At 34.8% G+C, this 16718-nt stretch overlaps 1 protein-coding gene across 8 annotated transcripts in view; it reads left to right on the forward strand.

Annotated features, from left to right (window-relative positions):
• Positions 1-16718, forward strand: part of Dmd (dystrophin) — a 2621826-nt gene that overhangs the window by 739165 nt on the left and 1865943 nt on the right. For all 8 annotated transcript variants that reach the window (XM_029534042.1, XM_029534043.1, XM_029534037.1 and 5 more), the window contains exon 2: positions 10306-10367. In XM_029534042.1, coding sequence (XP_029389902.1) covers positions 10306-10367 — 62 coding nt within the window. The remainder of the gene's footprint in view (positions 1-10305; positions 10368-16718) is intronic.

Here is a 16718-nt window from a genome sequence, read left to right on the forward strand (position 1 = left end):
CTTCTGTATAGCCCTGGCTGTCCTGGAACTCACTCTGTAGACCAGGCTGGCCTCAAACTCAGAAATCCGCCTGCCTCTGCCTCCCAAGTGTTGGGATTAAAGGTGTGCACCACCATGCCGGGCCACATTCATTTTTTTTTTTATTCTGACTTTAAAGCCAGAACCACCTGGCCAGAGCTGACAAGTTCTGTTGCTTTCTGGGGCTGGAACTTGGCCTCCTCATACAATTATATTTTCATCCACATTTTGTTTTTGATAGTTTCCTTCACTGCTTAAGTTTTTGTTAATTCTTTTCCACAAGTTAGGAATGTAGCTGGGTGGGATCTTGCCCTGGGGTTACTATGTTCTTTAGTCAATTCAGCATCAGGCTTTTCTTTAAAATTTTAATCTCCTCAAGCACTGGATTTAAATTCATTACACTTCCCAGTGTTTCTTTTCTTCTTAAACTACAATTTGTATTTTCCCTTGCTTGGTTTACTCCTTTGCATTGTAGACCTGCATATGAGTGGCTCTTAATAACTACATGAGTCAGCCAATACCAGGCTGTCCTGCAAGTTCCTTTGCCAGTGCCATTAACCCAAATTTCTTTAATTTACCCTCACGCAGATTGTTTTTCAACAAGGGCAGAAAGTAGTCAATTTTTTTATTTTTCCTCAACTATCACAATAAAGTTCTATAGGTGACCTAGTAATATATTTCTTCTGAAAAACAATTTGAGCCAGGCCATCATAATATACATTGCTCTCAACACCACTGTCTTTAATGTTCTTACTAGTGTGACCCATTAAGAAGCCCTACTTAATGCATCAATGTGCTTTTATAATCCAAAATCCCAAAGTCTCCATTCCAGCAACAAGCCTAGTTATCAGGCCTGTCACAGAAGTACTCCACTTCCTGGTATCAACTTCTATTGCTGTGAGGACACAATAGCCACAGCAACTTTTGTAAAGAAAACCATTTAATTGTGGCTTGCTTAGAGATTTAGTTCATTATCATCATAGCTGGGAGCATGATGACATGCAGGCAGACATGCTGCTGGAGATGTAGCTGAAGTTCTGAATCTGGATGCCCAGGCAGAAGGAAGACAGAGCCACTGGGACTGGCTTTGACTTTTGAAGTCTAAAACTACACTCCTACTAACACATTTCCTCCAACAAGGCCATACCTCCTAATTCTTTCAAATAATGCTACTACCTGATGAAGCATTCAAATCTATAAGCCTATGGAGAAATTCTCAAATGACTAACACTTAAATTACTTTTTCTGGTAGTAGACAAGAGGCCAAGCCATATAGAGATCCTTCTTTATCACTTTATCAAACCCCTTTGTAACAGTCTGTTCAAATTCCTTGTTTGAATGTTAGAGTTAGTCAACAAATAAATCACATAGAATGAAGTGAATGCATTCTTTATTTCTCAGTGTTCTGTTACTTGCTTCCTATTCATCAAAACTCATCTTTTCCTCCCCAACATTTTTTCTTGTTTTTACATATTTTGTTAAACTCAAATTGACTATCATGTACACTAAAATGACTCACTTAACACCCAAGTAGCTGTATATCCATTTATCTATGATCCTGGGATGACTTTCTGGAAATACATATCCTTACTTTTGAAAATGCTTTGTTTATATGTCTTCAAGGCTGTGAAATTAGATGAAGACTAACCATGTAGTGATGGCCATACACACACACACACACACACACACACACACACACACACACACACACACACACACAGACATATATGTGTTGTATGTGTGTATTTGTATATATGTATGTATATAACAGTCCTAGAAATAACTCAATGTATAGTTTCATTATAACAGTGGTTATAGGATATACAGAGTAATTAATATTCTCATCTCATAGAAAAACTAGAAAGACGAGTTATTTTAAGGGCACAGTTCTAGTATATCTTTCAGTGGGAATGAAAGCTAAGTCTCCACACTTAATACTTTCTCAGTTTGCCTCCTACTAACACTCTCTGCGGTAAAATCTCTTGTGAATCATGAATATCACAATTGAAAACATCCCATATTCATATTCCTGAGGGTTTCAAAAATATAAAAGTTAATAACAGGTGAAAGGTTGATGTACTAATAATCTAAGAAGATATAAAATGCTAGATACTTTAAATAAAAATGACTACCAGAGATGGTTAATTGTGAGAAGAAGTCCATGTTTTATGTCATGGTAGAAAGATAATTTTACGTGAAATTTTCCATGGAGAGAAAAAAAATAAAATATTGATCACTTTTAGCAATTTATGGAGTAACAGTCCTTCACTCCTTGACCTCCCCAGGGAATAGTTTTCAGGAACATTTTTCTAGGAGAGATTTTCTTCATTGCCTGTTATATTAATATGCTTAGGAATATTTTAATGAGTAAAAAGAAGTTAGTTATAAAACTCTTAAGAGAAAATATTTTCTAGTTGAAATGACTGAACAATGAATGTACAATCACTTATCAATTACACATTTTCCATTATGGGGTTTTCACTTGCTTTGCTGATAATTCATAGTTTTATTTAAGATAGTGTATCTATAGTAATACTCATCCTGTTGAAACAGAAAAATATTATACATAATGAGTCTCATACTCATGGTATACAAGTGTGCAAATCTTAGAGTAATTGCAGGCATACAATAAAATGCTAGAAAGTATAGAGTCAAACTTATAAAAGTATAAAGTTTTAGCATAATAATAACATAATATTATAAATGAAAATGGGATATGACCACTGTGCTGCCTAGTTTTATATCAGCTTGATACAAGTTGTAGTTATCTGAGTGTAAGAAACCTAGATTGGGAAAGTGTCCCCATAAGTTTGAGTTATAAGTAAGCCTATAGAACATTTTCTTTTTTTTTTCTTTTTCTTCTTATTGGATATTTTCTTTATTTGCATTTCAAATGTTATCCCTTTTCTCAGCCTCCCCCCCCGAAAACCCCTATCCCACCCCCTACACCTGTTTCTCTATGGGTGTTCCCCCACCCACCCACTCCCTTCTGCCTGCCCTCGAATTCCCCTACACTGGGGCATCAGGCCTTCACAGGACCAAGGCCTCTCCTCCGATTGATGCCCAACAAGGCCATCCTCTGCTACATATGCTACTGGAGTCATGGGTCATTCCAGGTGTACTCCTTGGTTGGTGGTTTAATCCCTGGGGGGTCTGGTTGGTTGATATTATTGTTCTTTCTAGGGGTTGCAAATCCCTTCAGCTCCTTCAGTCCCTTTTCTAACTCCTCCATTGGGGAACAAATTGGGGACCCCATGCTCAGTCCAATGGTTGGCTGAGACCATCTGCCTCTGTATTTGTTAGGGTCTGGAAGAGCCTCTGAGGAGATAGCTGTATCAGGCTCTTGTCAGAATGTACTTCTTAGCATCCACAGTATCTGGGTTTGGTGACTATATATAGGATGGATCCCCAGGTGGGGCAGTTTTTGGATGCCTTTCCTTCAGTTTCTGTTCCACACTTTGTCTCTGTATTTGCTTCCATGAGTATTTTGTTCCCTTTTGTAAGAAGGCCCAAAGCACCCACACTTTGGTTTTCCTTCTTCTTGAGATTCATGTGGTCTGTGAATTTTATGTTGCGTCTTCTGATCTTTTGGGCTAATTTCCACTTCTCAGTGAGAGCATACATGTGTGTGCTTTTGTGATTGGGTTACCTCACTCAGGATGATATCCTCCAGATCCATCCATTTGCCTAAGAATTTCATAAATTCATTGTTTTTAATAGCTGAGTAGTACTCCATTNTGTAAATGTACCACATTTTCTGTATCCAATCTCTATTGAGGGACATCTGGGTTCTTTCCAGCTTCTGGCTATTATAAATACGGCTGCTATGAACATAGTGGAGCATGTGTCCTTATTACCAGTTGGAACATCTGGGTATATGCCCAGGAGTGGTGTGGCTGGGTCCTCAGTTAATACTATGTTAAATTTTCTGAGGAACCGCCAGACTGATTTCCAGAGTGGTTGTACCAGCTTGCAATCCCACCANCAATGGAGGAGTATTCCTCTTTCTGCACATCCTTGCCAGCATCTGCTTCCATCTGAGTTTTTCATCTTTGGCATTCTGACTGGTGTGAAGGAGAATCTCAGGGTTGTTTTGATTTGCATTTCCCTGATTACTAAGGATGTCGAGCATTTTTTTTTTTTTAGGTGCTTCTCAGCCATTCAGTATTCCTCAGTTGAGAATTCTTTGTTTAGCTCTGTACCCCAATTTTAGTAGGGTTATTTGATTCTCTGCAGTCTAACTTCTTGAGTTCTTTGTATGCATTGGATATTAGCCCTCTTGGATGTAGGATGGGTAGAGATCTTTTCCCAATCTGTTGGTTGCTGTTTCATCCTATAAGTGATTGCCTTTTTGGGCTCAGCCCATTGCAGTCTTGGGTTCTATAAAAATAAAAAAAAATAAAAAAAAAATAAAGCAGGCTAAGCAAGCCATAAGTAGTAAGCCAATAAGTAGCACCCTTGCATGGCTTCTAAATCAGCTCCTACTTCCAGATGTCTGTACTGCTTGAGTTACTGTCCTGACTTCCTTCAGCGATGAACAGTGATGTTGAAGCATAAGCCAAATAAATCCTTTTCTGCTCTACTTGCTTTTGGTCATGATGGTTATCACAGCAATACTAACCCTAACTAAGATAATGACTTTAAAAAAATCTTCTTTCATTAACTAAGATTTAGTAGCTTAATGTGTGCTAGCCAGTGTTAGCTTACATTTCATTGTTCTCATAATCTGAAGAGAAGTCTATCAATTGCATGAAACTGGAAACATGTTTCTGTGTAGTAATTGCAATAGAAAAGATTATTTTTATCAATCAAATGGCATTGATAAATTAATTTCTTAAGTACTCTCATGTGTTCTCTCAGTCTAATTGATTCTAAACTATTTAACTTTATACAAATACATAAATGGATGATATAAGTATTTTGGACAAAGTGGAAAGAAGCAGAATAAATGTGTATGTATGATTGAATAAAACTTGTTCTACTTCATTATTAGTCAAAGCACTTCACATAAATGCAAAGATTAGACATATTCTTTTATTTATCCTGTATTAATCACTTAAAATAAACAATATCTTCCATTGAGTTTATAATGCTGCCATTCAGAGTTTTTTCATTTTAATAATTTTATTAGATATTTTCTTCATTTACATTTCAAATGCTATCCCAAATGTCCCCTATACCCTCNCCCTCCCCTGCTCCCCTACCCACCCATTCCCACTTCTTGGCCCTGGCATTCCCCTATATGGGGCAGACGATTTTTGGTATTGACATCATGACTATAATTCCAACACTCAGGAGATAGAAGCTTAAATACCAAAAATGTATTTTGTAATCTACATAGCAAGATCCAGAACAGCTTTGTATCTGTGAAAGAAAAGAAGAATATAAATTCCTACATCCTTTACTCCATAACCTCTAGTATTAGAAAATTGAGCATGGTGAGTAGGAAAATAATATTTTCATGTTTAATAAATGACATAATAATAAAATAGTGGCTACCCGAATAGGAAGATTATGGGATGAAACAGAGGCAAGGAACCTTCCTTATTAGGTAATAAGCTATAGGTCAATATGAGCATACTGACCTAAATCACTGTTCTATATAAGGATGTCTATCATTACTTTACAATTCTGAAAGCTAGAAGGAAATATTGTGGAAGTTTCTGTTTTATATCTTTGCATGTGGGGACATATTTGTATGAATATGCATGTTCACATGGAGTCCAGAAGTTGAAATCTAGAGATTTCTTCAAGCATTCTCTATCTTTGTCATTCAAGTAAGGTTGAAACCGTAGCTCACCTACATGGCTTGTCTAAAAATGCAGGTTCCTCTAGGAATTCACTTTCTCTACCACCCAGCACTGGAATAGCAGATAAGCCATCATGTATACTTGGCATTTGAGTGGGTTCTGAATTCTGTTCCTCAGTTGTGATGATTGTATGCCAAGCTCTTTAAATTCTGAACAACCTAACATCCCCAGAAAGTTTTTGCTATGAAGAAATGACAAATATTTGAATCAGTAGTTATGGTCATCTTTATTGAGATATCACCCAAAGTATACATGTGTTAAAATACATAATGGTGACACATTAATATAGTTTTAATTAGGCAATGAAAATAAATTTAATTTCATAAAAATATTTTATTGTGTTACTTTTTTAAACAAATGAAGCATACTATCAATTAGTAAAAGTGGGTGGCCTGGTATAGCAAAGAAATCATCCAACATCATGAGAGGTACTGTGTGAAATTTTGATAAATTTCCAGAGACATTTACATTGTACATTATAAAATTTTAGTAAGCTTCCATATATGTTATGATGTGCATAGAAATCTGGGTTGCTAAAATAGAGCATTTAAGCCTGTGATTGCCTTGAATTTGTGTGCATATGTTCAACCTTTATTACTTTGATTTGTTCATAGCACAATTTGCAAATATGTTAAGATATAAAGGGATATCTAGTGAAAATTAGCACTATCTACCTTGATTCAAATGATCATTCTCTAACTTAGTTTTCATAATATTAGTTTCTTTCATTTAGAGTTTATCTTCTAGTGTTAAAAACAGCAAATAGCATATGAATTGATTTAAATGTTATAAAAACAATTATTGTGCAATAAGACACTAATAATCATTCTGGATTTTGTAGCTATAATAAAATGAATCATAATAATATTTATCACATATCACATTTAAAGTGCTACTATGCCAAAGGAAAACATTAGAAAGCAATTCATTGCAGATTTATTTTTCTGGTATGAAAAATGATAATTGAAACAGGCCATTTATTGAAGATGCTTCTGTGTTGAACCTCACATTTAGTGTTATTTATATAGTAGATACATAGTATTTTGCACATAATGTCAAGGTTTCTATGCTGCCTTCAGTGCTTTGTATATTGAGATTTGAAACTAATTGAAAATAAATCAGAACTCTTTTTCACCTAAAAGCCTTTGGAAAAACCGTCTTCAAATGGCTTATTTTGAAGGTTATTTGCTGTTTTAAAAACATCTTTGTGTGTGCTTGTGTACTTTCAAATACTCTGTTTAGGTACATATTTCTATTGCCATAACAAAATTTCTGGGATTAGACTTTTTTATACAAAAGGACATTTTATTTTAACTCATGCTTCTGAAGGTCTACCATCACGTTGCCAGAACTTGTTCAGCTTCTTGTGAGGGACCCACTGCCAAGACGCAAAGGGCTTGAAGGCACTTTCAGAGATTGCATTCAGAACCTTTCTATATCACTGTTGTATATCTGTTTCTTCTGATTTGGACATAACCATTGCCCAGTAAATCAATGTTCGTCCTCAGTGTCATGAAGTATTAATAGCATAGTAGTATTCCCTCATAGACAGGGCACAAATGCTTACTGGGCTTTTGAACCCTTTTCACTAGATCTATTAGTCTCTTCTCACTTCTAGAGGTTACAAAAGAGGTAAAGAGATTGTTTATGGGAATTCTTCTGTAGTGTGGTTACCCATAAATCGTGCTAGGGATTCTTCAGTAGCACAGTTTATTACAATGCAGTTGGGACTTTTAGTGAGAAAGCTGCCATAAATTGTTTAGACAACTTCCTGCTGGGACAGCTGCCTTTAAATCTCTAATGTTCACGTAATTAGCCCCAGTAAACTTATTGATTACCCAACTCTATAGGAGAAAACCTCTTCTTTGATCTATCAGTACTGTATCTTTTTCTAGAGTGAATAAGGGTTTCTTTACATCTTCCCAAGAAAAGTTATGCTCATAATTTGTTCTTTCTTTTCCCATTCATTCACTCATTCATTCATTCACTTTTATTACCATTTCTTAATGACTATCTTCAGTTGTTACCCTGGTCCTGTGAGAGCAAGAACACACTCCTATAGCATTAATGAATTAGGGCAATTTCTGCACTCTGCCTCAAGCACCTCCCATTAAACACCAGTTCCAAACATAACAACATAAATGTAGCCACACAAAACATAATGAGTTTTGTTGTGAGCAGAATATATTTAATGCATAACAGACTTATTTTCTCTCTAGTATTTGACAGAGAATATTCATGGATTTGAATGTAAAAGGGAATTGGAATTGCAAATAAGTTCATTTACTTTCAGGAATAACCATATATACCCCTGAGAAATATTTGTCTTGACCTTTGTGCCAAGCCAGTTAAAATGTTCCATTGAAAATATTCTATTTCTTCTTTTATTAAGTTAAAAATAATGTTATGGAATTTATGGTGATAGATCGGAACTGTTAGGCTTGAAAAGTATTAGTCTACTTTTGTTTATTCAAATTTGTCAACAAAAGAAAGGCTTCCCCATTATTTATTTATGATTTGTGTGATACCATATGGATAATGTTGAAATTGACCATATGTATAGTAGCCTGTGGGAATAACATAATTAAATAAAAAGAAGTTATTTTATGAAGGAGAATAAAATTTCCCATAAAGGATAGCAGTGATCTGCTCTTTTGAACATTACTAAAAAACTGATCTTGTAGATTCTTTTTGATTTAAAATTAGCCATCTTTTAGTGTATGTATGTATTTTTTGTGGAAAAGCAATTCTGCATTATTTCATGTTATTAAGAGAAAATATGACCATTGCCAGTGAAAATTATATAAGAAATGTTTTTGAGGCATTTTCATAACAGTCTTTTTTACCTAAGTAAATAATATTTGAAATATCAATGCTTGATATATTTATAGATTCATTGGTGTGTTAAATATTAACTAATACCAGATTTAAAGAAAATATTTTAATACTGAAGATAGACTTTTTCTGTCAATTTGACTCAAGTAATTTTCAGCTTAGGAAAACAAGTAATTATATGATGGTGGCTTTTATAAAGCTATTTCTTAATAATTTCTCAACCTAATCTTTTGGCATAAATCCGTGGCGATTGCTCCCTTCGAGTTCATATTTGTAAGCCAAGACATGTCATTTGCACTTACAGTCTCCTGAATTTAAACAGAAAAAGGCATGAAAATTTTAGACTTTTGGGGATTGGCCCTCCCTTAACTGATTTATATTTTCTGTTTTTCTTTTTTTCTTATTTAATAAAATTTATTTTAAAATATGCACCTCGGTGTTGACTTTTTTTAATTCATCAAAATAATTTATATTAGTTAAATGCCTCTTTAATATACATGTTATCTTCTGAAGCTAAAAGTAACATGCACTTAACCAGTTTTTAAACTCTATTTGGAACATTAAACATTGATACAAGTACAAAAAATCTCTTATGATGTCCTCTATGACAGGAAATTGTGACAAGCTCCTGATTAAACAGAAACCATTCCATCTCCAAGGAAGAATACACAGCATAACTGTGGCTTCATAGAATCAATTATGTAGTGTTCTTTCTGTTTCTATTTTGCAGAATAATTTGAAGTGTAGTGTTTTCTTGAGTTCATAATCTGGATAAAAAATAAAATACGAAGATAACAGTCTTAGGGTTTCATTCTGTGAAGAAACACTGTGACTAAGGCAACTCTTATAAGGAACAATATTTAATTAGGGCTGGCTTACACGTTCAGAGGTTCAGTCCATTATGATCATGTCAGGAAGCATGGCAGTGTGCTGGCACACATGGCACTGGATAAGGGCCTGAGAATCCTACATCTTGATCTGAAGGCAGCCCAGAGAGATTGGCTCTTTCATGCTGGACATAGCTTAAGCACTAGGAGCACTCAAAGCCCATGCAGTGAAGCATTTCCTCCAACAAGACCACACCTATTCTAATCAGGACCTGCCTCATAGTCACTCTCTGTGAGCCAAACATTCAAACACATGAATCTATGAGGGTCAAACTTATTCAAACAACTACAGTAACTAAGCCATACTCTTGGTTGTTACAGAAACTTTCATCTATGAAGGTCAGACTCAAACTAGAGAATATAGTAGTTGTAAAGTAATAAATAACAATTTTGTTGTAAATGAGGAAGAGAAAGGAAAAGAAGGAAAGGCCTAGGATTATATTTGCTAAATAATCAATAACCTATTGTTTCCTTAAATTATACCAGGGTGATTAATACTTACCAAGGGATAAATATTATTTCATATACTCAGTGAAACTGATTTCAGTAGTGTTATTATTTTTGAATGAGTATTGACCTGAATATATCTATTTATTTAGATATTCTTTTTTATTGAATGCTCAATACCAACTTTACTCAGGTTCAATTTCATTTAGCAATGATTTTAAAACTAAATTTAAAATAATATTTGAAAGTTATTTTGGTTATAAAATCTAAGCCTAGTTATAACTTTTATTTTTTATTTTATAATATAGATGAAAGAGAAGATGTTCAAAAGAAAACATTCACAAAATGGATAAATGCACAATTTTCTAAGGTAAGAATATTTATTTTAAAATGAAGTATTGATTGAATTCTTGAAATTTATTCTAGAACTATATTTTGAAATGTGGATATTATTTTTCTTATGGGTTATTTTTTGATATTTAAATCTGCAAGTCTTACATTGTGTTTGATTCAGAACATATGATAAAGTGTTGGGAATTAAGTTTCTAAACCACATTTGTTTGATTTTTGTTAGGACCTCATTACAGTATACTCTGCCAATTATATTATCTATATCAGCCTTTAGAAAATATGAGGGTCTTTATTATTGATGAAATAGTCATATTTCATTTTTATTTACTTAGTATAAAAAATCTAAGATACATTAACATAAAACCAAATACACTGAAATTGATAGAAGAGAAAATAAAGAATAGCCTTGAACTGATTGGCAGAGGAAAAGACTTTCTGAGTGGAACACGTTTAGTAGAGGCACTAATTCCAACAATTAATAAATGAGACTGTCTTACTCAGGGTTTCTATTCCTGCACAAACATCATGACCAAGAAGCAGTTGGGGAGGAAAGGGTTTATTCAGCTTACACTTCCATACTGCTGTTCATCACCAAGGAAGTCAGGACTGGAACAAAAGCAGGTGAGAAAGCAGGAGCTGATGCAGAAGCCATGGAGGGATGTTCCTTACTGGCTTGCTTCCCTTGGCTTGCTCAGCCTGCTCTCTTATAGAACCCAAGACTACCAGCCGAGAGATGGCACCACTCACAAGGAGACACCCACCCCTTAATCACTGATTGAGAAGATGCCTTACAGCTGGATCTCATGGAGGCATTTCCCCAACTGAAGCTCCTTTCTCTGTGATAACTCCAGCTGTGTTAACTTGACACAAAACTAGCCAGAACAGTTGTCTTATTATTCTAGCTAAGACTACACGTTCTATAATGAAGTGACCCAAAGAAAGTGCACAGCTTGCCATGTCCCTGATTTTGTTGAATTGCTTGAAGTTCCTCTGCATTTAATTAGATGTTGGCTATTCACTTGGTGTATATTACCTTATTATGTTAGGTATGTGCATTGAATCATTGATCTCTCCAAGGCTTTTACCTTGAAGAGGTGTTACATTTTGCCTAAAGGCTTTTGAAGCATCTAATGTGAATTTTACTGACATTTTGTTTATACAGTGAATTACATTGATGGATATTTGTATGTTGAAGCATCCCTGCATCTCTGGGATGAAGCCTACTCTGGTTGATAGTTTTTAAATATGTTCTCGGATTCAGCTTGTGTGTATTTTATTGAGTATTTTCATCAATGTTCAAAAGGGAAATTGGTTTGAAATTCTCTTTCTTTGTTGATCCTTTGTGTGATTCAGGTGTCAGGATGACTGTGGCTTTATAGAATGAATACATCAGTGTTCTTTCTGTTTCTATTTTGTAGAGTAATTTGAGAAGAATTGGCATTAGCTCTTCTTTGAAAGTCTTGTTAGAATTCTGCACATGGGATTTTTTTTTAAGTTGGGAGACTTTGCTAACTACTTCTATTTCTTTACAGGTTATAGGACTATTGAAATAGGTTGCTTAATATTTATTTACCTTTTGTAAGTATAATCTATCAAGAAAATCATCCATTTCATTTTGATTTCCCAATTTTGTGGAGTAAAAGCTTTGGGAATAAGATCTAATGATTCTTTGGTTTCCCTTAGTGTTGTTATGTTCCTCTTTTTCTTTCTGATTTTGTTAACATGGGTACTATCTCTCTGCCTTTCAGTTAGTTTGCCTAAGGGCTTGTCTACATTGCTGATTTTCTCAAAAAAGCAGCTCTTGGTTTTCTTGATTCTTTTTATTGTTCTCTTTGTTTCTACACTATTGATTCCAGCCCTGAGTTTGATTATTCCTTGCTATCTAGTCTTCCTGGATGTGTTTGCTTCTTTTTGTTATAGAGCTTTTCTGTGTGCTTTTAAGTTGCTAGTATGAGATCTATCCAATTTTTTATGAAGGTACTTAGTGCTATGAACATTCCTCTCAGCCCTGCTTTCACAGTGTGAATTTTCCTTTTAGCACTGCTTTCATTGCGTCTAAGTTTGGTAATGTGCTTTCATTTTCATTGAATTCTAGAAAATCTTCATTTCTTTATCTCCTCTCTGACCCAGTGGTTATTGAGTAGAGAGTTGTTCATTTTCTATGAGTTAGTAGGCTTTCTGTTATTTCTGTTGTTGAAATCCAGATTTAAACCACATTAATCTGATAAAATGCAAGTATCTATTGAGGCTTGCTTTGTGACTGAATATATGATCAATTTAGCAGAAGCTTCCATCATGTGCTGAGAAGAAAGTATATTCTTTCATCTTTGGACAAATATCTTGTATATATATATATATATATATATATATATATATATATATATATATGTTAGATTCATTTGATACATAACATCTCATAGTTTCATTATTTATTTAGTTCTTATCTTGATAACTTGTGAATTGGTAAGAGCAGGATGTTAAAGTCTCCCACTAATAATATGTGGGATTTGGTATTTGATTTAAGCTTTTAGTAATACTATATGTGTACCCTTGCCCTTGGGGCATATATGTTCTGAATTGAGACATCATCTTGGTTGATGTTTTATTTCATGAATATGGAGTATCATTCCCATTCTCTTTATTACTTTTGGTTGAAGTCTACTTTATTAGACACTAGAATGACTACTCCAGCATGTGTCTTGTGTCCATTTACTTGGAAAACTATTTTTCTATCCCTTTACCCTAAGGTTGTGTCTATCTTTGTTGCTGTGTTGTGTTTCTTGTATGCAGCAGAATGATAGATCTTGACAATGCATCTACTATTAGGCTGTGTCTCTTTTTTGAGGAATTGGATCACTGATGTTGAGACATATTAATTATTACTGATTGCTAATCACTCTTATTTTGATGTTGGTAATAGTCATGTGTGTGTGTGTGTGTGTGTGTGTGTGTGTGTGTGTTTCTCCTTTTGCTTTAGCTGGTGTAAAATTATTTATTTCTTCTGGTTTCTTGGGTTTAGTTACCCTCGTTGTAATGGAGTTTCTTTTATAATATCTTCTGTAGGAAAGGATTAATGAAAAAATATTGTTTAAGTTTGGTTTTGTCATGGAATATCTCATTTTCTTAATCTATGATGACTGAAAGTTCTTCTGAGTATATCAGTCTGTGCTGACATTTCTGGTCTCCTATTGTCTGTAAGATAGCTGCCAAGACCCCTACTGTCTTTTAGAGTCTCTGTTGAGAAGTTGGATGTAATTCTGACAGTTTTGCCTTTATATGTTACATAGCCTTTTTCTGTGGCAGGTTTTAGTATATTTTCTTTGTTCTGTACATTTTGTGTTCTGATTATTATATAGTGGGAAGATTTTCTTTTCTGGTCCAATCTATTTGGTGTTCTGTAAATTTCTTATATGTTTATAAGCTTCTCTTTCTTCAGGTTAGAGAAGTCTTCTGTGATTTTGTTGAAAATATTTTCTAGGCCTTGGACCTTGTAGTCTTCTCCTTTTATCCTTATTATTCTTAGATTAGGTCTTTTCATAGTATTCTAGACTTCTTGGATATTTTGTGTCAGGAGCATTTTAGATTTAACATTTTTCTTTGATTGATGTATCTATATTTTCAATCATATCTTCTATGCCTGATATCTCTCTTCTCTCTCTTGTATTCTGTTGGTGATACTTGAGTCTGTAGATCCTGTTCTCTTCCCTAGATTTTCCACCTATAGGGTTCCCTCAGTTTGTGTTTTATCACTTTTATTTCCATTTTTAGATCTTGGATAGTTTTATTCAGTTCCTATACCTGTTTGATTATATATTCCCAAATTTCTTTCAGCAACTTATCCATTTCTTCTTTAAAGTCCTCTATCAACTTTATAAGATTGGATTTAAGGTCATCTTCTTGTGATTCACCTGTCTTAATTTATCTAGGGCTTTCTTTAGTGAAATAGCTTGGCTCTTGTGGTGCTGTATTGACCTGGCTATTGTTGGTTTTATTCTTCCACAGGACTTTAGCCATTTGTTTCTCTCTGGTGTTGTCTGGATGTTCCTAGTGCCAATAAGATGCCTAGGTCAGACAAGCAGAGCCTTGGACCTGACAATGGAGCTCAGGGAAGAGCATGCTGTTCTTGTGCCCCAGGTAGAACTGAATGTTTCTCTGGTCCTACAGGTCTCCTATGGAATGGAGGCAGAACTGTTGCCTGATGATGGAGTTTAGGGGGCAGAACACAGCTCACCTGTGCTGGCTTTATGCCAGATGGACCTGCAAAGTCTGGAAGAGTCTTTTTTCTTATAATTATTTTTTATTAGATATTTTCTTTATTTACAATTCAAATGCTATCCCGAAAGTTCCCTATACCTTCCTCCCGCCTCTAGTCCCCTGCACACCCACTCCCACTTCTTGGCCCTGGTATTCCTCTGTGCTGGGTCATATAAAGTTTGCAAGACCAAGGGGCCTCTTGGAAGAGACTTTTTAAGTGCAAGGGTTTAGTTGATTGTATTGTGCTGCTAATAAATATAAACTACCCCTTTAATGTACCTTTCTCCTTTTGCAAACCTTTTGCAATAATAAAGAAATGTTCTTTCTTTCTATCATAAAAGGCTTTTGAGTTTCATTATGATATTTAAAAACAAATCATTCCAAACTACACTTGAACATGTAGGCGACATAGATGCTTTTGACTTTGCTCTGATGTTCTAAAATTTTTTCTCACTGAGTTAATAGTTAATAAAATTCCATTACAGAACTTTAAAAAAAAACAGAAACTAGAACATTTATTTTTAACATATAAATATATTTTTATTCTTTTCATTATATATATATATATATATACAATGTTATTATTCCATTCTAACTGTCTTTTTAAAAACTATTTTATTAGATATTTTCTTCATTTACATTTCAAATACTATCCTGAATGTCCCCTATATCATCCCCCTGCCCTGCTACCCTGCCTACTCACTACCACTTCTTGGCCCCGTGTTCCCCTGTATGGGGCATATAAAGTTTAGAACATGTATTTATAAAGATTAAGTTATTTTAACTAAGTTAAATTCAAGTGTAATGTTAAATAATAACACAAAAATAACAGTAAAATATTAAATCAAACTAACTGAAAATAAATTTATAAATATTTAAGTATGATTAGTAATTCTCAGGATATTTGCAAGATGGATATACATGGTTTATTTAGGATATCTACTGGCATTATGGAAATTTATTAATGTTTCAAACAGACAGGGGATAGATTTTCAAACATGTATCTACAAATTACAGTTATAAATATACTTTCTGGAATAAGAAACTTAAAAATACTCTAAATATATAAAGCAGCAGAGGCTTTTCCCCCTTTCTACTCCTTTTGTTCTTTAATCTTTCCTTACAGTCCAGTCTTTAACACCCTCCTGGTCTTCCTCTGACTGTCCCATATTTCATACCTCCTCACTCCTCCTCCTCCCTCTCTAAGAGGATGTTTTCATCCCACCAGACTTCCCCACTCCCTGGGGCCTCAAGTCTCTTGAGGGTTAGGTGCATCTTCTCTCACTGAGTCAAGACCCAGCAGTCCACTGCTCTACATGTATTAGGGGCCTCATATTATCTGGTATATGCTGCCTTGTAGGTGGCTCAGTGTCTGATCAATCTCAAGGGTTTGGGTTGAGATGGCTGGTCTTCCTATGGGGTCGCCCGCCTCCTCAGATTCTTCCAGCTTTTCCCTAATTCAACCACAGAGGTCAGCAGCTTTTGTCTGTTGGTTGGATGCAAATATTTGCCTCTGACTCTTTCATTGCTTGTTGGGTCTTTCGGAGGGCAGTCATGCTAGGCTCTTGTTCCTAAGCACACCACAGCATCAGTAATAGTGTCAGACCTTGGGGCCTGCCCTTGAGCTAGATTCCAATTTGGGTATGCCTGATGTGGGTGATACCCTTAAGAAAAAAAGGAAGCCTCCTAAAGAGCCTGAGGGAAAGAAGGCTTCCATTTTTAAAGAATTAAGACTAGTTAGAAAGGAGTGACAGAAGTTCTCTTGTGAAAACAGTTTTGGTGTAATGTCAATGAAACAGGTTGATCATTACAAATTGTATACATGTTTCAAGTTATATTATCCTATGTATATAGAGAATTGTAGACATCAAAGGACAAAGATATAGATGAACAGTCTCATAAAAAAAGAAAAAGTCTTTTGTGATTGGGTTACCTCACTAAGGATGATATCCTCCAGATGCATTCATTTGCCCAAGAATTTCATAAATTCATTGTTTTTAATAGCTGAGTAGTACTCCACTGTGTAAATGTACCACATTTTCTGTATTCATTCCTCTATTGAGGGACATCTGGGTTCTTTCCAGCTTCTGGCTATTATAAATAAGGCTGCTATGAA

This window comes from Mus pahari, chromosome X, assembly GCF_900095145.1.
Source record: "Mus pahari chromosome X, PAHARI_EIJ_v1.1, whole genome shotgun sequence".
NCBI classification, from domain to species: domain Eukaryota; kingdom Metazoa; phylum Chordata; class Mammalia; order Rodentia; family Muridae; genus Mus; species Mus pahari.